Below are 21,606 nucleotides of genomic sequence, written 5' to 3'. Positions count from 1 at the left end.
ATTCATCTTGGATCTGCCTCTGCTGTCCTTCGTTCAGATGTGTGCAGTGCATCAGACCTTCCCGAGGTGGAAATATTGAGTTTGATTGAGGAGCGCCTTCCTCAATATACGCTGCGCGCTGACTCTGTGTACAGCTACAGACACACAGACTGGCTGCAGACTCCAGCTCCCTCTTCAGACTCTGGTTCAGATCTCTCACCTGAGCAGGCCGAAGAGACACTCAAGTACATGAGTGAGTCATCGCTGCTGCTTTCTTGCTCATTCTTTAACTTGTTGCTCTGCTTCTCAAATGTGATCATAAAATAGCTTGATTGGTTGATTTAAATGACTATATTTTTTAATATCGTTGCTGATTTGCTTGTTTGTAAGTGTGTATATGATTCTATGTTTGTGTATAATCCTACTTGATGGTGCACAGTTGTTCACTTTTAAGGTCTTTCAACTGTCTGATCTGGGTTTGATTCCCAGCCCACCTATTGGTTCACGAAAAAATATTTTCACGAAAAAAATAAGTGACCACTTTATTCGTTATTTGTCAGTCTGTCTGTCTGTCTGTCCCGAGCATAGCTCCGTGGGTTTTGATCCGATCCTGATAAAATTTTGGTGGGAGGTTTATATCATGATCTAGTTGTGTTTTCCTGAGAATGGGCATGGTGCGCCCATTATGGGCTGAGCCACGCCCATAAAACGTGTTTTTAGGGGGTAGCCGATTTCAATTTGCATCTTCTCCTTGGGGGTTTGTCGAATCTGATGGGTCTCGGTATTTGGTGAGCCCAATGGCACCTGCATAGCCCTACAGCGCTCGATTTTTCATTTTCGTCCCAAGGTCAAGGCCACAAGGTCACGAACCTCGAAAATTGCGAATTTTGTTTTTAGGGGGTAGCAGATTTCAATTTGCATCTTCTCCTGGGGCAGTGGTTTTCAAACTTTTTTTAGTGGCGACCCAATTTCAGAACCTCTCCACATCGCGCGACCCAAAAGATTCAAAACCTAATTCATAATATACAAGATAAGATTTCATATGACACAAGAACATTTACTGTTTACTTTACTCACCATCGTCATGTTTTCATAGACGAGTAAACGGAGAATAGCTGACAGTATCCAAATAGTACAGGTGAATGTTTCAGAAGCTTAGTCCGAATGACATTTAGATATATCAATGAGAAGGATGAGCCTGTTTTTCAGAAACCAACTTCTCCATTCGTGGAGAAGTAGATGACAATGCCAGGATCATATCATGCTCCATTTTTAGGCGATTTCTGTACTTTGTTTTAATCTCCACCATGGTGGAGAAAGACTGCTCACAAAAGTATGATGAAGGATATGGCATGACAACCTTAACGGCGCGCCGTGACAGGGTCGGGTACGACGGCAGCATTTTGCACCAGAATGTCGACAACGAATTCACCTGCGCAAAAGCCTGCACTCCTGAATCCTGCTGGAGCTGTACAAGCTCTTCCTGTACTGTATCATCTTCATCAGCAATCGAGTCCAGTGGAGCCGTGAAAGGGTCCCGAACCACAGAAAAGGACTGCACATCCAGCTCAGGGAAATGGTGCTCGAATTGTTCAATGAGTGACCGAAGGTGATGTGCTATCTCCCCAGAAAGACTGTCGAGCTCATTATCATCGTACTGGCAGGTCGTTAGATGCTCCACCAGACGGGGGAAAAGGCTGAAGCGCTTGACAGCTGCTTTGTCTGCCAGTAATTTTAGAGTCGCCAGAAATCCACTCATTTTGTCGTGAAAAATCATGAGGTTGGCGTCTTTGCCTTGGAGGGAGCGGTTGAGGACATTGAGATGTTCAAAGATGTCAAGGAGATAGCACAGTTCTGACAGCCAAGAGTCCGACTCAAGCAACGCTACTCATGCCATTTTCCCTTGTGTGCGTAGGAACTCCTTCAGTTCATCTTTGAGCTCGTAAACGCGCAGAAGAAGGTTTCCTCGATAACCATCTGACTTCTGTGTAGAATAGTAAATTCTTATGGTTGGCGTCCATCTCTTGGCAGAATAGCCTGAATAACTTAGTGTTGAGGGTGCTCGATTTGATGTGATTCACCATTTTTACGACTTCTGAGAGCACGCTCTGCAAGGTTTCTGGCAAAGTACAAGAGGCGAGCGCTTCACGGTGAATCATGCAGTGTACCATGGAGGTCTGAGGAGCCACCTCAAGCAATTTCGCCTTGAATCCAGAACGCACTCCTAACACTGCTGGCGCGCCGTCTGTTGTAGAACCGAGCAACTTCCGAAGTCTAGATCATGGTCACGATAAAACTGCTCTACTTTCCCAAAAATGTCCTCGCCTTTGGTGGTGGCCTGTTAGCTGTTAGCAGCATTAACAAACAGATAACAGCAGGTGGCACGGTTTGATGAGCAGAGGCTCATCGACAAAGTTATAAGCCTTGATGAAGCGGACCCAGACGATGAGTTGCGCGTACGATGTGATTTCAGTGGACTCGTCCAACTGTATGGCGTGCCACGGCGATTCCTTGATATTCTGTACGACCTGAGCCGTTAGGTCCAGACTCATATCTTCAATTCTGCGTTGGATGGTGTTGTCAGAGAGGGGTATAACTGCCAGTTCCTTTGCCGCTTCCCCCCAACCATCAGAGATACCATGTCCTTTGCACATGGCAGCACGAGTTCTTCTACAATGGAGTGAGGCTTTTTAGTCTTGGCAATATGGAGCGACACTTGATACGAGGCCTCCAATGCCCGAGAATTGGTCTGATGGCATGTACCCTCTCTGTCAAGACGCGTATTCTTGAGTGCAAGAAGTGATAATCCTGATAAGGTGCATGTTTTGTAGTCAAATGCCTCTGCAACTTATTTTGTTTCATAGACTCCGTAGAAAGCACTTCAAAACAAATCACACACTGAGGCCTCTGTGCCCCACTTTTATCCACCACGTAGTAAAATCCAAGGTCCAGAAATTTATCCTGGTAAGAACGTTCTCGAGATTTGCTGGTGGCCGGTGCTCCCATCACAAATAAGGTCTCGAGTCGTACGTGGAGACGTGAATAGACGTTAATGATAGAGTCAGAGTCTGAGAGGCCGTGGATCAAACCACTAATTTCACGCCAAAATGAAACGCCCTTCAGTGAGCCCGCGCATCGGCTGGATCCCATTCCAAGCGTCATGTTGCGCCGGTTCCCATACTTTGAACGAACTGTTTATATTACATCCCGTAAAAGTGAACACCGATCGAAAATAGACAATTTTTTTTCGCTGCAAGTGGACGCCCGCGACCCCACAAAATTTGCTCGGCGACCCTGCTTGGGGTCGTGCCCCCGGGTTTGAAAAACCAAGTCCGAGGGGGGGTTGTCGAATCTGGCAGGGGTTTCGGTATTTGGTTTGCCCAATGGCACCTGCATAGCCCCATGGAGCTCGATTTTTCATTTTTGTCCCAAGGTCAAGGTCACAAGGTCACAAGGTCACGAACTTAGAAAATTGCGAATTTTGACATAAAAATCCATCTTCTCCGAGGGGTTTGTCGAATCTGGCAGGGTTTTCGGTATTTGGTTAGCCCAATGGCACCTGCATAGCCCCATGGAGCTCGATTTTTCATTTTCGTCACAAGGTCAAGGTCATAAACTTAGAAAATTGCGAATTTTGACATAAAAATCATATGACCGCCCAAACTTTGAGAGCTAGGATGACAATATTTTTTATGCATAATCTTGAGGTCATTCCCCACCTAAAGTCTTGAAACCATTTTGCTCCACCTCGAACACCTTGCCCGTGGCGCCCCCTTCAACTTTGTTTTTACGCTGATTTCATCAAAGTATGGATAATCCGAGTGTGCAAAATTCCATATAGGCTATATGACGTTATATTGTTCCTGGAATGTTCCAGAGGAAGTTTTGCACCAAATGTCATAATCCTTGACCTTTGACCTTTAAAGTTCACAAAGGTCAAATTTTCAAAGTTGTGGGAATCAAACTGGGTTTTCGACCTTCTTTGAACTAACTCCAATAAGCTATAGCACGTATCCTGTTTCCTTATTTTAATGTCCACAACATGTTTTGGGACCTTTAAAGGTTATGCAAAGGTCAAATTTTTAAAGTTGTTGAATGAAACCGGGTTTTCGACATTTTGCAGCTAATAACCTGTTACTCGTACCACATCATGTTGATCATTTTTATAACTTGGTCAAACATTATCACATTGTCTCATCCTTGACTTCTGAAACAATCTACATCGTCAAATACCGCTCGTGAACCATCGTCCTCTTCAGACTTCTAAACTCTTATTTGTGCTTCGCAGACATTGCGTTTCACCATAAAATGTGCCATCCCTCAATGGGCGTTATCCTGGATGTCCCATCTGTGAGCATTAGTTGGTCGATATTAAAATGTCATTCTGTCTTTCATGAGGAGTCGGCGAGTTATCGCCAGCACCCTGAACAAAATCAAAATTTCTGCCTAAGTTGGCTCCATTCAAACTTCAAGTCTGGCAAACCGTTTTATCTAAGGCCTGTGCCAAAATCTTTCCACGGCTGACCTCCACAAAGAGGTGGGACTAATTGGGGCCATCAAATGAAAAGAAGAAACACTAGAAGTAGTATTGGTTGGATAACTGTGGCTGCAAAACAGATGAAAAAGAGGGTGTAGTGGTCGTCGTAGAATATATATTATTTGTGATTATATATAATGGATTGCCCTTCATAGCCGAAGATGGCCTTTCACACGTGACATCTGAACACCTATTAGCACTAATTTGTTTAATATCTAGGAGTTGCAGAAAGACTGTTGGTGGTATTTGTCGAATAACCATTGAAAGGTTTCAAAAGGAATGAGGAACATAGTGGTGGAATATTAAAGTCCATGAAGTGCTCAAACAGAAGAAAGAAGCTTATTTTAAAAATTGGACTGTACATCTTGAAGCTCACCTGGATGAGGAGCAACAGTCACTCAAACCTCCTGCAGACCCTCTGAGACCCTCATTTTATGAATGCTATGAACAAACTTTGGTACATCACGGATGATGAAGGGTGTGGTCAAGTTTCATTGAAATTGTGTGTGTTAGGTTTTGAATAAGAGATCAAATATATATACTTGGGGGTGGGTGGGGGGGGTCAAAAAACCCCCTGCATACCCCCTTAATGAGCGCACATTTTGATGTGGTCAATACACTTTTGTTAGGCATCAGATATAAAGGTTGTGGTCAAGTTTCATCAAAATCGTGTGTTTTGTTCAAGCGACAATGACTGAAGTGTTTTCTGATTCACTCACTCACTCACTCACTCACTCACTCACTCACTTATTCACCTACAGAGACTGCTCAATCGCATAAGGTCACCTGACTGAAGTCCAGGTGAGCTAAAATGGCAAAAGATTTAAAGATCTTCAAGATAAGAAGATTATAAATGTTTGAAGAAGGAAACAAAGAAAGAACGAGTGATAGCAAAGAACAAAATATCTGAAGAATGCGGAAGAAGCCTAAGCACGTCAAAAGGAAAAAGATAGTTTTCAAAATAGCCAGGCAGATGGTAAAGGATTATTTTTGAAGCCTGTCTCACCGAAACGCTTGGTCCATCAACCCTCCTCCTATTCCTACAGCACCACCTTCCTCTGTGCCTTCAACAATAATTATTTCCATCCCTCCCATGATGTCTGTCTTCGTATGTCCAGATTGGGAATCCTGAGAAGTCCAGTTTGCATTGGTTCGCTGCTCATGACGATCAATTCCCCTTCACTTCCATTAACGGTGACATACCCCATGGTGTCAGTACCCTCCCCCACATCTCCTACAAGCCCGTGTCCTTCCAACCCCACCACTTTGATGTGTCCTTCTCTTTGGCATCCCTCCACTTCCTGTCCCCTCTTTCTGCATCTCTCCTCTCCCCAACCTCTCAAAGCTTCTCCCGCACCCCACCTCCTCAATGTGCCCCTCAAAGCTTCCTGCTCACCCACCCCCTCAAACCTTCTCCCTCACACCACCCCCTCCCATTTTCTCCTGTCCCGAATACTCCAATCTCCACCCTCCCAGCCTCCCTCTGTCCTGCACATGCCCACACTCCCTTACCATTCAACACCCTCCAAGCTCTCCCTCCCACCCCATCCCCTTCAGGCCTCCCTCCAATCTCACTACCTTCCAGCTTCACCCCCATCGTGCGCCCTCTCCTCACTCCTTTCCATTTTCCTACACCCTTTCAACAATGCTTCCTCCCCTGATACTTGACAGATCTCTCAAAACAGGCCACTCCTGATAAACCGGACATTATCTGTTTAACAAAATCCATCCTCCCACAGAATGTCCCTGACTCCTGAATGTGTCTTCCTGGCTCTTGTCTCCTCCGATTTGATCGGCCCGAAATCCCGCCTTGGTGGCAGTGTTGCACTTTACATCAATAACTCAATTTCTCACTGCGCTTTTACTGATCTTGCACCTCCCAACCTCTAGGAATACCTTTGGCTGAGACCTCTCCTCTGATCCCACCTTTTGTTCATCTGTGTGTTGTACCATCCTCCAAACAGTGACTACTCAATCTTCATCTCTCTTAGACAGCATGGACCAACTTTTAACCACTCATCCAAACTCTCTCTTCCTCATATGTCATGATTTGAATTGTCACCATGCCATTTGGCTGGGTGTTGGTATCTCTCCCACCAGCCATGGCAATTCAGCAATGGACTTCTATGACTCCATTGGACTGAATTGATCTGTGATTTCTCCAAATGGTAAATCCTCCCTTCTGGACTGTGATGACCAACTTCCCCACAAATGTCTCTGCTCTTCCTCTGCTCCAATTCATTACTCTGATCATATGCTTGTGAGAGTCAACATCTCTGGCTACTCTCAGAGAGCCGCCTCAGTGCTGGTGAGTCTGGCAATTTACTCAGCCAGATTGGCAGGGACTGCAAGCAGCCATCTCACTTCAGGACTTGTTATTTGATGAGTCTACCCTTCCTACCACCCATGGTACACTGAATCCTGTGGTGAGGCAGTTTCTCTGAAACAACTTGCCTTCTCTTCTTGGAAGGCAAATCCGACCGAAGGCAATCTCAGATCATTCCCCAAAGCTCGCAACAAGTGTGCGCCCACTTTCAGGAGAGCAAGAAAACATCTGTCCAACCTCAAGATTGAACTTTCACTCTAGTGGGGCAGCTTAGCCCAAATATTCAAAAAGAATTGTGCATTTTGTGATACAAGCGCCAAATTTGGCACAAATGTACATTAATATGTTGCGAACATTTTCAGATATTGGGCCACTTGAAATTCTCTCTTTATGTCCGCCATATTGGATTTCAAAATGGCCGCCACTTTTGAAATCCAATATGGCGGACATAAAGAGAGAATTTCAAGTGGCCCAATATCTGAAAATGTTCGCAACATATTAATGTACATTTGTGCCAAATTTGGTGCTTGTATCACAAAATGCACAACAGGTTTGCTCTGCTGCTACACTAAACTTGTTTCCCTCCTCTAAAACTTGGTGGTGCCTTGTTAAGTCTGTCTCTTGTATGTTCCCCCTCCATCCCTTACCTCAATTAAAATGGCACCACAGCCAACTCCGCTCGTGGAGAAGGCCGAATGCCTCAAGTCTGTGTCCCCAATGTCTCGTTCTTTATACTCCCCCACCCAGTTGCACCCAACTGCTCATGGACTCTGTCTCTTTTGCACCTGAAAATATGGAGAAGTTCTGGCAACCATCGACTGATTCTGCAACTGCACCGGGTGGCATTAGCTCATGTGTTCTAAAACATGTTCTGCTGCTCTTGCACATCCTTTATATACTTTTTTTATGATTTGCCCAAGGTCTTCTCTCAACTGCTTGGAGGTCAGTCAACATCACCGCATTACAGAAACAAGGTGCAAAAACGGATCCCTTTAATTACAGACCTATTAGCTTGCTTGCAGTCATCAGCAAGGTCATGGAATCCAGCAACGCAGTTGATATAAATTTGTTCCTTTTCTCCAACAGCCTCATCTCAGAACACTAATTCAAATTCATACCAGGTAACTCGAGCTTGGACATGCTGCTTCAACTCTCCCAACAATGGACGAAGGCCCTCATTGTCCAACATTTAGATCAGAGCCGTCTGGACATATCTCAAACTTTAAATACAGTCTGGCACCCCACTTTGCTGTCCAAGCTGAAGCTCTGCCTATGGCTTCCATGGCCAACTCCACTCTGGGGTTTCTGACTTTCTTGACGTGCGTAGCCAACGTGTGGCTCTCAATGAAATCCTTTCATCTCCTCTCTTTGTCAAGGCTGGAGTGCACCAAGGCATGTTCTGGGCCTGGTCCTATTCCAAATCTTCATCAACAGTTTATCTGATTCTCTGGAAAATCCTCTTTGTCTATTTGATGATGATTCCAGTCTCTACCGTGACATCCCTCATCCTTTAGACTGGCAGGCAACAGCCTCTTCCCTCTCTTCTGACCTTGATAGAACCACAAGCTGGTCAACGGGAGGAGGGTTGACAGACCAATACTTGGAATATGTATTTCAATCCTGACAACGCTCTCGCGCTCTCTCTCTCTCCCCGCTCTCTCTCTCTCCCCGCTCTCTCTCTCTCGCGCGATCTCTCTCTCGCGCGATCTCTCTCTCTCGCGCGATCTCTCTCTCTCTCGCTCTCTCTCTCTCTCTCTCTCTCTCTCTCTCTCTCTCTCTCTCTCTCTCTCTCTCTCTCTCTCTCTCTCTCTCTCTCTCTCTCTCTCTCTCTCTCTCTCTCTCTCTCTCTCTCTCTCTCTCTCTCTCTCTCTCTCTCTCTCTCTCTCTCTCTCTCTCTCTCTCTCTCTCTCTCTCTCTCTCTCTCTCTCTCTCTCTCTCTCTCTCTCTCTCTCTCTCTCTCTCTCTCTCACGCTATCTCTCTCACGCTATCTCTCTCACGCTATCTCTCTCTCACGCTATCTCTCTCTCACGCTATCTCTCTCTCACGCTATCTCTCTCTCACGCTATCTCTCTCTCACGCTATCTCTCTCTCACGCTATCTCTCTCTCTGTCACGCTATCTCTCTGTCACGCTATCTCTCTCTCACGCTATCTCTCTCTCACGCTATCTCTCTCTCTGTCACGCTATCTCTCTCTCTGTCACGCTATCTCTCTCTCTCTCACGCTATCTCTCTCTCTCTCACGCTATCTCTCTCTCTCTCACGCTATCTCTCTCTCTCTCACGCTATCTCTCTCTCTCTCTCACGCTATCTCTCTCTCTCTCTCACGCTATCTCTCTCTCTCTCTCTCTCTCTCTCTCTCTCTCTCTCTCTCTCACGCTATCTCTCTCTCTCACGCTATCTCTCTCTCTCTCTCACGCTATCTCTCTCTCTCTCTCACGCTATCTCTCTCTCTCTCTCACGCTATCTCTCTCTCTCTCTCACGCTATCTCTCTCTCTCTCTCTCACGCTATCTCTCTCTCTCTCACGCTATCTCTCTCTCTCACCCTATCTCTCTCTCTCTCTCACGCTATCTCTCTCTCTCTCACGCTATCTCTCTCTCTCTCACGCTATCTCTCTCACTCTCACGCTATCTCTCTCTCTCTCTCACGCTATCTCTCTCTCTCTCACGCTATCTCTCTCTCTCTCACGCTATCTCTCTCTCTCTCACGCTATCTCTCTCTCTCTCACGCTATCTCTCTCTCTCTCTCACGCTATCTCTCTCTCTCTCTCTCTCACGCTATCTCTCTCTCTCTCTCACGCTATATCTCTCTCTCTCACGCTATATCTCTCTCTCTCTCTCTCTCTCTCTCTCTCATGCTATCTCTCTCTCTCTCTCTCTCACGCTATCTCTCTCTCTCTCTCTCTCTCTCACGCTATCTCTCTCTCTCTCTCACGCTATCTCTCTCTCTCTCTCTCACGCTATCTCTCTCTCTCTCTCTCTCACGCTATCTCTCTCTCTCTCTCTCACGCTATCTCTCTCTCTCTCTCTCACGCTATCTCTCTCTCTCTCTCTCACGCTATCTCTCTCTCTCTCTCACGGATATCTCTCTCTCTCTCTCTCTCTCTCTCTCACGCTATCTCTCTCTCTCTCACGCTATCTCTCTCTCTCTCACGCTATCTCTCTCGATCTCTCTCTCTCTCATGCTATCTCTCTCGATCTCTCTCTCTCTCACGCTATCTCTCTCGATCTCTCTCTCTCTCTCTCACGCTATCTCTCTCTCTCTCGCACACACTCTGTCACTGTCACTGTCTCTGTCTCTGTCACTCTCTGTCTGTCTCTCTCTGTCTCTGTCACTCTCTGTCTGTCTCTCTCTGTCTCTGTCTCTCTGTCTCTGTCTCTCTCTCTCACGCTAACTCTATCTCTCTCTCTCTCTCTCTCTCTCTCTCTCTCTCTCTCTCTCTCTCTCTCTCTCTCTCTCTCTCTCTCTCTCTCTCTCTCGCACACACTCTGTCTCTGTCACTCTCTGTCTCTGTCGCTCTCTGTCTCTGTCACTCTCTGTCTCTGTCACTCTCTGTCTCTGTCACTCTCTGTCTCTGTCACTCTCTGTCTCTGTCACTCTCTGTCTCTGTCACTCTCTGTCTCTGTCCGTCTCTGTCTCTGTCTCTCCGTCTCTGTCTCTGTCTCTCCGTCTCTGTCTCTGTCTCTCCGTCTCTGTCTCTGTCTCTCCATCTCTGTCTCTGTCTCTCTCTGTCTCTCTCTGTCTCTCTCTGTCTCTCTCTCTGTCTCTCTCCAAAAGGACCATCTGGTAAACCCTCCCTTTTACTTTATTATTCAGAAGGGAACTCGGTAGAGCGCATACCTCCACCACATAATGCCTGATCCACGAGAACATATCGGGCCCAATACATTTTTGGAATATCATGCTATATATAGTTTTTGGCCCGTTCTCTCAATGATGAAGAATCACCTTAAAAGTTAAGTAATTCTCATGTCCAGATCTGGTTTTGGATCTTCAGCAAAATAGAATCAATTCTTCCTTGTTACATACCCAACATGTCCACCAAGTTTTGTCCAAATCCATCCACAACTTTTTGAGATATCGTGCTATACATCATTTTTGGTCCTATCTCTCAATGGTGAAGAATTACTTTAAAAATTCGAGTAGTTGGATCCAGATCTTCACCAAAGTTTAATCAGTTCGTCCTTGTCACACACCCAACCTGCACACCAAATTTCATCCAGATCCATGCACAACTTTTTGAGATATCCTGCACACAGACAGACAGACAGACAGACAGACAGATGAACAAACAAACAGACAGAGAGGGCTGAAAATATAACCTCCTTCACCTTCGGTGGCAGAGGTAACAATCCTCTTGAAGTTCAGTCACTCAAACCTTTGGGTCTTACTATCAGCCATGATAATTCTTAGGCAAACCACATTTCAAAGGTGGCCTCCAAAGACAGTCGCCTACTGGGCATCCACCGTCATGCAAAGTCATCTTTCGCTCACTTCAGAACGCCTATCCAGCAACAAATTCTTCATCCACAGCTTGATGGAGTACTGCTCTGCCCTCTGGGCTGGTACTCCTGCCTCACACCTTGCCAGGGAAACTAAGGCCTTCAAGATCATTGGAATCTCCCATGATGAAGCTGAGTCTATGGGCCTATCACTTTCCCATCGCAGACAGGTCAGTGGTCTCTCTGTCTTCTATCATCTCCTTTCTGCTCTTGCACCCTCTGCTCTTTTCGTGTTTTGTCCCTCTCAAATTTCTGCAGGGTACACATGGTTTACCATCAAACTGCTTCTGGTGAAACTCACGAAATCCAGAATCACTGCTGACATCCATTCATTTGTTCCTCTTTTTTTCCTGCCTGTGGAAGGAACTTCCACATTCTCTTCCTGAGGCATCAGTTTTGCAAACACAGTTTGCTGTCATGTAAAGGTCAGAAATCTTCGGTCTTTAAAATAGACTCAAGTATTCTCTGCTGATACCATCCGGGTCTGAGGCAAAGCGGTACGCATGTGCACATGGCATTTAATGCCTAATTTATCAGGTTGGAAGGGCTCTCTTTTGGTTTATTTTTACGCCCCATTGCAACCACACCTGTTTTTTGGGCAGTGAGGCAGAGGCAATGTGCTAGTGTAGCAGACGGCTGTTTGACACGTGATCTGTGCTTCAATGATCCATAAAGTTAGGAGGTCTGTCCTGGAAGACACCCCTTTCAGTGGGAAAGAAATGCTGTGACATGAGGTGATGATGATCACTCGTTACCATTAAGTAGTGATTGGCATTGACCTTGCCTTCTAAGGGAATGACTGCACCCAAACCATGCCAGGAAAATGCACCCCACAACCTAAATAACCACCAGAACCCTTCACTGTTTAACCAAACACTCAGGGTTGTAGAGTTATTTCGGTTGGTGCCACACATGCACTCATCTGGTTGTCGAGAACATGGTGAAGGATGATTCATCTGATCATATCGCATTTATCCACTGTTCAGTAGTCCATTGCCTGTGCTCTTTGCACCACTGGACTCACAACCGTTCATTGCCAGGTGTCATTGCGGTTTGTGCACTGCTATGGTATCCTGCTCTGTGGAGTTCTCAGCGGACCGTTTTGGATGAAACTGGCTGTCCGCGCCCCAGTTTGAAATTTACAGTCAATTGATCTGCAGTTGCTCGCCTGTTTTTTCCTTGCACTTCAAATGAATGCACGGATAGCATGATCCTGGATTATGGGCTTCCGTACACTGTTGCCCTTTGCTGATGATGTCTTTCCCTCGGAGTTTGATGCCTACATCACCTGAGACCCTGTTGCTTGTGAAACATCAGCAAGTTGAGCTGTCTTTGTCACCCAAGCTCCTGCCAAATGTGCCGTAACAGCGATCCCTCTTTCAATGTCTTGTCGCCATCCTAGCCATAATTATAGGCAACCAGCCCTGTGCACCATTTTTATACATGACCCGAAGCATGCTGGTACGTTATTTGCTAAATTGACACTTGGGCCACATGTGTGTGCGTGTATGCGCATTTGGGCCACTTGATTAAGTTTAGTTATTTAGACTTTTGTGAAATATTAAGAAGACTGTTGTTAGTTAAGTTTGTCATAAATCAGCAAAGCTGTAAATACAAGAATACAATGGAAATGAGGGAAACACACCAACGGCATGGTAGAGTGACACAACAGAGGTACACTTGGAGGAATAATGGGTGAGGGGGAAAAAAACCCCAGAAAAAAGGTCTGAGGCCAGAAATTTACGTTTTTAAACCTTCGGAAAAATTACAAACTCTGGAATGCAACACAGAAATGGTGGGCCAAATGTCGTCCTCATTTTTTATTTCAGGTCATACAAGATTGTGCGACCACTCATTATACTCAGTGTACTCCTGCAGAGACTGTTGACCTTTTGTATATTAAGTTCCATTCTGTATACGACAAACAAATATTGAAATGCAATAGGTTTGATTACCGACAATCCATCAACCTTCAAATATGCAGGCATTGTCCAAGGTCTGCCCTTCTCCCCACCACCGAAGGTGGACGGAGGTTATGTTTCACCCGTCTGTCTGTCTGTCTTTGTTTGTTTGTCTTTAAGAAGGATATCTCCAAAAGTTGTGGATGGATTCAGATGAAATTTGGTGGACAGGTTCAGTGTGTGACAAGCACAAACTTATTAGATTTGGGTGAAGATCGGGATCCGGTTCCGGATACTGTAATTTTTAAAAGTGATGTTCACCATTGAACCAGCTGGAGGTCTAAAAACGATATATAGCACGATATCTCAAAAACATATGGATAGATTCGGCCAAAACTTGGTGGACAGGTTGTGTGTGTGACAAAGGACGAATTGATTCTATTTTGGTGAAAATCTGAATCCGGATACGATAATTTCAGTGTTTCTTCACCATTGAGTGATAGGACTAAAACTGATATACAGCACGATATGTGAAATTGTTGTGGATGAGTTATGACAAAACGAGGTGGATGAGTTGGTTCAGTGATGAGAACAAGCCGATTCGATTTTGGTTCAGGTCCGGATCCAGATCCAGCCTATCGGTGAGATACAAAGCGTAAACTGTTCAGCCTGGCGGAGGTGTGCGCTCTACCGAGTGCTATTCTCGTTGTTTATGTAATAAATAGATGGCCTCCAGTTTGGAGGGGGAATCGGGTGGTAAAGTCTGGTCCACAATTTTGTCGTCATATACACCAAATATATATTGGTTCTAACAAGAAAACTGAAATTGTGTGAACACTTTACTGATCATCCATGTTCTGTTGGTGGGTGAGTTCAGTGGAAACTTGTGCTCCAGCTCCATTGTGATCTGATATTGATTGGTGGATGCATAATGGAATTGTACATCAGAAAAGTGCTATTTTAGTTCATAAAGCTGTTTTGCACAATGGGGCATGCCATTCTTCGCAGTGGATGTTAAGCCAGCTATGTGTTGTCGCAGAGATCAAAAAAATATTCCATTGCATTTTTTTTCTTGTCATGAGGAGTGTTAGTCGGTCTTTGGCTTATTTCCGTGGTTATATATATATCTTGCAAATACTGTATATTAATTAGATTGTGTTGTGTGTGGCACATGGGATGGGATGTCGATACTAATTTATTTAGTGATTGTTTTAAGGATTGTCATACTTTGCCTTATGACTCGTTTTAGCCATCGTAACATCAAAAAAAAAATTTCAGTTATATTACCTAGTGTGGATCGGTGTGCTTCGCATGCCTTACAACTTGTCGCTGCAGAGGCATAGGCATCTTTGATCATGCCTGCTTTCTTCGGGAGTGAGGGAATGGGGGATTCCCATGGGGGATTCCCATGATTCCCAATGGGGGATGCATGGTGGTGTGGGTTAGATGTTGGATTAGTGGTTGTGGGGGGGGGGGGAGGGGAATGGGGTCATGGTGGAAAGCGAATGGGGTGGATGGTGCTGAGGGGGATGGTGGGGGAGGTTGGCCAAATATATTTTGTGCTATGACTGACGATATACTGTTCTGTAAATCAGAAGTCAGAACCCAACATGTTTCAATAAAAAAAAAGAATCGAGCACAAATGTATGTTTATTTTAAATGATCAGTTCGAGCTGGATGGCAAAGACAACACATTATTTAAAACTGGATGGGAAAGTCGAACTGCCAGCCGTACAGAGCAGACGTGCTCCCAATACACCGAGCTTCCCTTGGACTTCCGGCCGAGTTTTTACGTCCTATATTTCCTTTTCCCCATACATCAATCTTGATCTCGATTAATCGAGTCAACATGACAAAAATTTTTTTACCGCTGATGACTGCAGGTTAGTCACAAATGTGTTTCTTCGGATATATATATATATATATATATATATATATATATATATATATATATATATATATATATATATATATATATATATATATATATATATCATAGTTTGTTTAAATTTTTCCCATGTCACTAATATGATATTGCATTATCCTCCTTTGCCTATATGTTCCTTTTCACTTTGTTACCACTGCCACCGAAGGTGGTCGGAGGTTATGTTTTCACCCCTGACTGCCTGTGAACAGGATGTGGTCAAATGAAACGGAGGGTTTTCGGCCAAGTTCAGTATTAGCGACAGTTGTTGTTTGGTCATATGGATTGGCAGAAAGTTTCAGACTGTTTATTGCAAACCTACTATGAGCATATCAAGACAAAACATTACATGCCTGGGAGAATATTGGGGGTGGGGGAGGAGTGTTTGAAATGTATCTATCTATCCATCGATCTATCTTTCTGTGTAAGAACTTGTCGTGGTTGTATCTGTGCCGTCGGTTTCTCTTCCAGGGAAAATCTTGCACAGTTTTGCAACACCAGCAGGGGGTGCCAGCACACTTTCCCGACTGAAATCTTTCCTTCCTGGCGTAGAATGGTGCACATGCCATGTATAATTCATTCCTTGTGACACCATAAAGCCTGGGAAAAAAAAAAAAACATGAGGGGTTTGGAAAAGAATTATAAATGCATTGCGAAACATTGGATGGCAAGTGCTCAAAATTAGACATGAGGTTTAACTCTTTCATTGAAACAGTGTTGCTGCTTGGTTTTTTTTTTTTTCTGCCATTATGGAAAGTAAACTGTCATACAAACTGTTTATTGAGGGTGCAACGTTGCCAAACACACACACACACACACACACACACACACACACACACACACACACACACACACACACACACACACACACACACACACACACACCTGTTAAAACATAGCATACTCTCTTGCAACGTTGCGCGTCTGTAAAACCTTCACTTGATTTATTGCGCTCAACTTGATGTGTACGTTCATTCATCATTGTTTGTTTTCTACAGTGTATCCCATTGATATTGCATTGAACATTCCCTTCTCGTATTCTACTTTAGGCATACCAATTTCACCATGGTACTCGCTTATTGCTCTCGAAAATACCATTCAATCTGCTACGTTTCCATGATTGTGGATGGGAGATCCACCTTAACGTTCCCTCTAAAATATGTTCACCATGATGATTCAGCGCTTCCTGTTGTCCTCACACGAGAACAGTCGTTTTATACAGTGTTATATCCCTGGGGATCTTGCCCAGAATGAGGTATGTTGGCAACAGTCTTGATATTACTGAGCTGTCCCACGGTCCTCTTTTGGAATAGAGGTTTTCTTGTACTATCTGTGTTCTCTTTTCCTAGTTTTGGAGACGACCATAATAACGGGCATTGCTTAGTCGTCATTATAGATCCCCATCATCTTTTGCTATTGTTTCAAACTTGATTTCTAACCTGAAAAATGAAATCCCAAACTAACCCTGTTCTTGGTATTTGTGTCATTTTATGAAGTGAAAGTAATTTGTTGGGCCCCTTGCGCTGTCCCGTTATTGATGGCAGCAACATTATAAGTCAGCAAGTGTGTTGCAGCCAGTCGTCTGCTGGTTTCATGTTTGCGATGCATGATTGCTCAAGCCTTTTCAACTGTGGCATGACAAAAATGAATGATCATAAGCTTTGTTCTTGAAAAAAAATTATTATTTTCCCTTCCAGGATTGAGGCTCATGGAGGGCTGGTAGGATGGCCTCAAGGTATGCGCACTCACCTCTAAGCTGTCCAGCCTGGTTTGATTTCCGACCCAGCTATAAACCGTCAGCCCTGGTGTTTCACAGGCAGAGTGATTCTGATTCATCAATGTGTGTGCCGTCCCTCGGATGGACTTTATACTGCGTCCCATCTGCCAGCATTTGTTGGTGGGCGTTTAAGATCCCATGGGGCCCTTTGCGAAGAGTAGGCGAGCCATCGTCGACACCACGGTCAAATTCCTGCCCGAACTATTAGAACGTAAGGCCTGGCCAGTTGGTTCGTGAAGACTCTGACCAAGCTTCACCAGACCGATCCCACAATATAAGGTGGGTTCATGGTGGCCTTTAAAGAAGAAGAAATGAGACTCATGGAAAATTGTGATAGAACTGACGGTGGCACAAACATTAAAATAATGAACAAGCAGTAAAAGAGGAGAGGGAGGAGGATGGGAGTAAACACTGAAACCTCTTGCTTCCTGAAACGGTCCTAACCTCTTGCTTGAGATTGAGGCCCTCCAACCGTTGCTCAGAGATTGAGCGCCTCCATTTTCTGGGTGGAAGTAAAATATTCTGGAGAATACTGAACCACAATTGGTGTGATGGAGAACTTGATAACATTTTTGTTGACTGCTGTCAGTCAGTGTGGTTATTATAGCAATAATAACAATATTTACATTGACAATTAATCGTGATTGAGCTGACTTGTATTTTCAGCAAAAAGTAAATGATTAAGAAAATGCTCCAAGAAGTTTCTGGTTAATAATTTGTTGTGTTTAGCTGCTTGAGCTGCCAAGCAGATGATGACAAAAATTGGCCAAGGCCTGTTTTTTTTTTTTTGTTTTTAACGCCAGGAATGCTATTCATCACATTGCACTCGCATGTGTTTTTATACATATGTATATTTTTGAAATAATTATGCATCGGTGTGAATAATTAATTTCATTAATACCTTCTTTTCCTTATTTTTGACAAAGCACTTGCCTTTGAGCTGTGACAAAGGTGTGACCATTTGAAAATGGTGTGACACCCAAATGCTACAAACCAACATCGTTGACAAAATTATTTCGCCAGGTTACAAACAGACTCGTGTGTACTGTATATATCGATCTCAAAATCCTACCAATCCTCATGCCCGCAGATTGTGGGCCATGCTTGAAGAACTCCCCGTTATGGAAGAACTTCGAAGTTTTCAACCTTTGTGAAATTTTGCGCATTTGTCATGGAGGTGTTGACGAGAAGAGTGAAAGATATGCTGAATGGTTTTTGCAACTTGGAAATGGTCTCTTCCTAACATCGACAGAGCTGTTGATTTGCCTCCAGAGCTCTGCATACCCCTGGGTCTCTCAGCACTCAATGAGTTCACATCCCCAAACCTTTTGCACAACTGTAACAAGCTGAGTGAGCCATTCTAGAATCTCACAACTCTATTTTTTGTATGCAATGTTGAGGCTTGTGTAAGAGCTTACACACATGACATATAAACAAGGCAGGAGACAGAGAGGGGTGGGAGAAGGAAGCACAAAACAGTGGGGAACAGACATTTGGAAATTATTTGGAAGGAGAGGGATAGGGCAGGGTACATGGGGTAAGATGGACACCACAGGGACTGTCAGGAAGGAAAATGGGGAATTTGAAGGAGGTGGGTTTGGGGTGGATGAATGGGGGAAGATAAGAGGTGGTGGTGAACAGCTGTTTTGAAGACTTGGAGAGAGGAGTGGGATTAAATAGATTGTGGGAGATTGTTCCAGAGGCGGGAATAGATAGGAATGAAAGAGTGAAGGTGAGCAATGAAACACTGTTATTTCGTGCACGAGTTATTGATCGATTGAATTTAATTGTTTGGCCAGCTTTATGTTAAAATTGTGAAATTGCATGATCAGCTTATAAATATTTTCACGTGTTTGTATGTTTTCACTTTCGAGCCATAGTACATGGAAGCCCCAAATTTTGGGTGTAGGTACTTCAGAATCTGGGCAAGATTTTAAGCCACCAAAAGGCAGCTATAAAGTGTATGTAGGGAAGTGGAGTCAGGCAGTGCTGCTGCCGACCACAGGCAAAAGGTTACCACCATGAGGCCAATAACTCCATAGTTATTCAATGTCCAACAGGTCCTGAAATCACCGCCAGGAAAAGTTCACCCAGCCGGGCAGTGCCGGATATCCTAACCCCCCCCCTCAATCCTTGCACTCCATTAAAAAGTATCGAAACAATACAGCTCCGGCTAGCCCTTGCTCGTTTCAATTCACATTTCAAAATAAAACTAGGACGGCACTCGGTAGAGCACAAACCTCCGCCAGGCTGAACAATTTATATTTTGGATTCCACCGATAGGCCTGATCTGCATCCGGACCTGAGCCAAAGTATAATCAGCTTGTTCTTGTCACGTCACCAACTCATCCACTTAGTTTTGTCAAAACTCGTCCGCAACTTTTTGAAATATCGTGCTATATATAGTTTTTAGTACCATCAAATAATGGTGAAGAATCTCTTTTAAAATTCTCAGATTCAGATCCGTATTCAGATCTTCACTAAAATTGAATGGATTATACCTTGTCACACACACCTCACCTGTCGACCAAGTGTCGGCAGAATGCGTCCACAACTTTTTGAGCTATCAATGCTCTACCATCGGACCCCGCTTATTTGCGGTTCATAAAATGTGAACTGCTTCGACATTTGTGACCCTGTGCTTCACGTATTTGTGGCTTTTTCATGTTTTCACGGTTTTTTTCGCCATTTTCGTGGGCGTATTCGTGGTCTTTTTCGCGTTTTCGCGGGTTTTCTTTGCAGGAGTATTTGCGTTTTTTTTTTTTTTTACAGGATTTTTCATTTTTCCTTCTGAATCACGAATCGCCGGGAACCTATGCTCCTTTTTCCCATTGGTGAATCAATTCACCCATTGGTGAATTTTTCACATCAATGGTGAAGAATCACGTAAAATAAATTAAAAATTCTGGTATCCAGATCCGGATTCGGATCTTCACTGAAATCGAAAAGTTTCATCATTGTCACACTCTCAACCTGTCCACCAAGTTTCATCCAAATCCATTCACAACTTTTTGAGATGGCATGGAGTGTCCTTTTTAGCCCCAACTCTCACTTGAAAATTTTTCGTATCCGGATTCGGATCTTCACCAAAACTGAATTGATTAATCCGAGTTGCACACCCAAACTTTCCACCATTTCATCCAAATCCAAATCGCCCATATCCATCCATCCATTGGGACCGGCACTCATTTTTGCCGACCTCGGAAGGATAACAGGCAGAGTCAACCCCACCTCGTATTATTTAACAGCCAAGCAGGATTTGAACTCAGGATCCTAGGATCCCAAGCCCACCACCCAAACCATTAAGTCAACACCAGGGTTACAAATTGCCCATAACTTTTGAGATATCATGCTATATGTAGTTTTTGGTCTTTGAATGTTGAAGAATCACTTTAAAAATTCTAGTATCCAGATACGGATTTGAATTGTGATGAAAAATGTGCTTTGCTGTCCTTGGCCAGTCACCTACAGTTCACAAAAAATTCAGATCACCCACATTTACAAAAAAAGCTTAAACTATGGACAAACAGCTCGTCAGACATACAGACGGGTGAAAACATAACCTCCATCCACCTTTGGTGGCAGAAGTAACTGGAACGGCACCCGTTTGAGTGCATACCTCTGCCAGGCTAAAGAGTTTACGTTCTGTATCCCACTGTTCAGCCTGATCTGGATCCGGGCCTGAACCAAAATTGAATCGGCTTGTTTTTGTCACCGAACCAACTTTTCCACATAATTTTGTCAAAAGTCGTCCACAACTTTTTGAAGTACCATTCTATATATATCGTTTTGGCCCCATTTCTCGGGGCTATTTGCTAGTTTGTTGATAAAAAATAAGGTTATGCTGTGTTTAAAAGGCTTGCCATTACTGCCTTGCTCGTTTTTAAACGTTGACTGTAAGATAAACTTGTTAATAATGATTGTCACTGCCAGATAACCATAGGTACAAATTGATTTGTGATGGAGGAATAGCCTGAGAATATATATATATTTTTTGTTGCAGCAAATGAAGAATCTGAACTTACCCTCAGCTCAAGGCGAACGATTTGCACATTGTGGCATGTCATTTTGAATCAAACTATGGTTACTCCCACATTTATCAACACATAGGTGATCCATTAAGAACACGCAGTGGAATTCAGTCATTTGCAATGCACGACTTACGGGGAGGAAAGTGTAAACATTAATCTCATGCGTGCGAGTAAAATGCACAGAACTTTTACCCTGCGAACGGACACTACTTAACTCTCCATAAAATCCACCAGGACTGTCAACACTGTTGTCACAGATGGGAAAACGCTGATGTAACATCTGAAGAACACATGGTTGCTGTTCATATTATTGCTGTAACATCTGCACACGAAGGCTAAGTGTGGAGAAATTCAAAGAGGAGAGCATATCTGCCAGGTTGGAAATTATTTCCTCTTGTAATAATGGCCTTCATGTTTGAAGCATTGGTATCATTGATTTGATTTAAAAAAAAATAAATTTGGTAGTTATAAATATTAATAAGAGTTATAAATATTAATGCAGTTCGCATTCCCTCTTGTCTTTTTATTTTGTTTTAAATCTAATTGATTTGTGTTCTTCAGTTGTCAAGCTTAGTTTGAAACTCCAAGGCTCACTGTTGAAAATTATTTGAAATATGTTGCCTAATGGT

The 21,606-nt window shown here is 43.9% G+C and overlaps 2 protein-coding genes across 15 annotated transcripts in view; one reads left to right on the top strand and one right to left on the bottom strand.

Moving 5' to 3' along the window:
• Positions 1 to 21,606, top strand: part of LOC147024136 (trafficking kinesin-binding protein 1-like) — a 142,380-nt gene that overhangs the window by 24,434 nt on the left and 96,340 nt on the right. For 9 of the 11 annotated variants that reach the window (XM_085883733.1, XM_085883734.1, XM_085883732.1 and 6 more), the window contains one exon: positions 38 to 232. In XM_085883733.1, coding sequence (XP_085739859.1) covers positions 38 to 232 — 195 coding nt within the window. Of the gene's footprint in view, positions 1 to 37; positions 233 to 21,221; positions 21,354 to 21,606 lie in introns of those variants that run through there. The other 2 variants (XM_085883738.1, XM_085883737.1) reach the window with 2 other exon arrangements.
• LOC147024137 (uncharacterized) overlaps positions 15,461 to 21,606 on the bottom strand; it is a 74,134-nt gene continuing 67,988 nt past the window's right edge. For 2 of the 4 annotated variants that reach the window (XR_015058892.1, XM_085883740.1), the window contains one exon: positions 15,461 to 15,769. Coding sequence is in view for 1 of the 4 variants with exons in the window: in XM_085883740.1 (XP_085739866.1) it covers positions 15,746 to 15,769 (24 nt within the window). In the remaining 3 variants the exon portion in view is untranslated. Of the gene's footprint in view, positions 15,770 to 16,918; positions 17,383 to 20,971; positions 21,206 to 21,606 lie in introns of those variants that run through there. The other 2 variants (XR_015058885.1, XR_015058888.1) reach the window with 2 other exon arrangements.

Source organism: Eptatretus burgeri, chromosome 6, assembly GCF_056783735.1.
Source record: "Eptatretus burgeri isolate ZD-2024b chromosome 6, Ebu_testis_v1, whole genome shotgun sequence".
NCBI classification, from domain to species: domain Eukaryota; kingdom Metazoa; phylum Chordata; class Myxini; order Myxiniformes; family Myxinidae; genus Eptatretus; species Eptatretus burgeri.
This window is presented reverse-complemented; position numbering and strand designations above follow the sequence as displayed.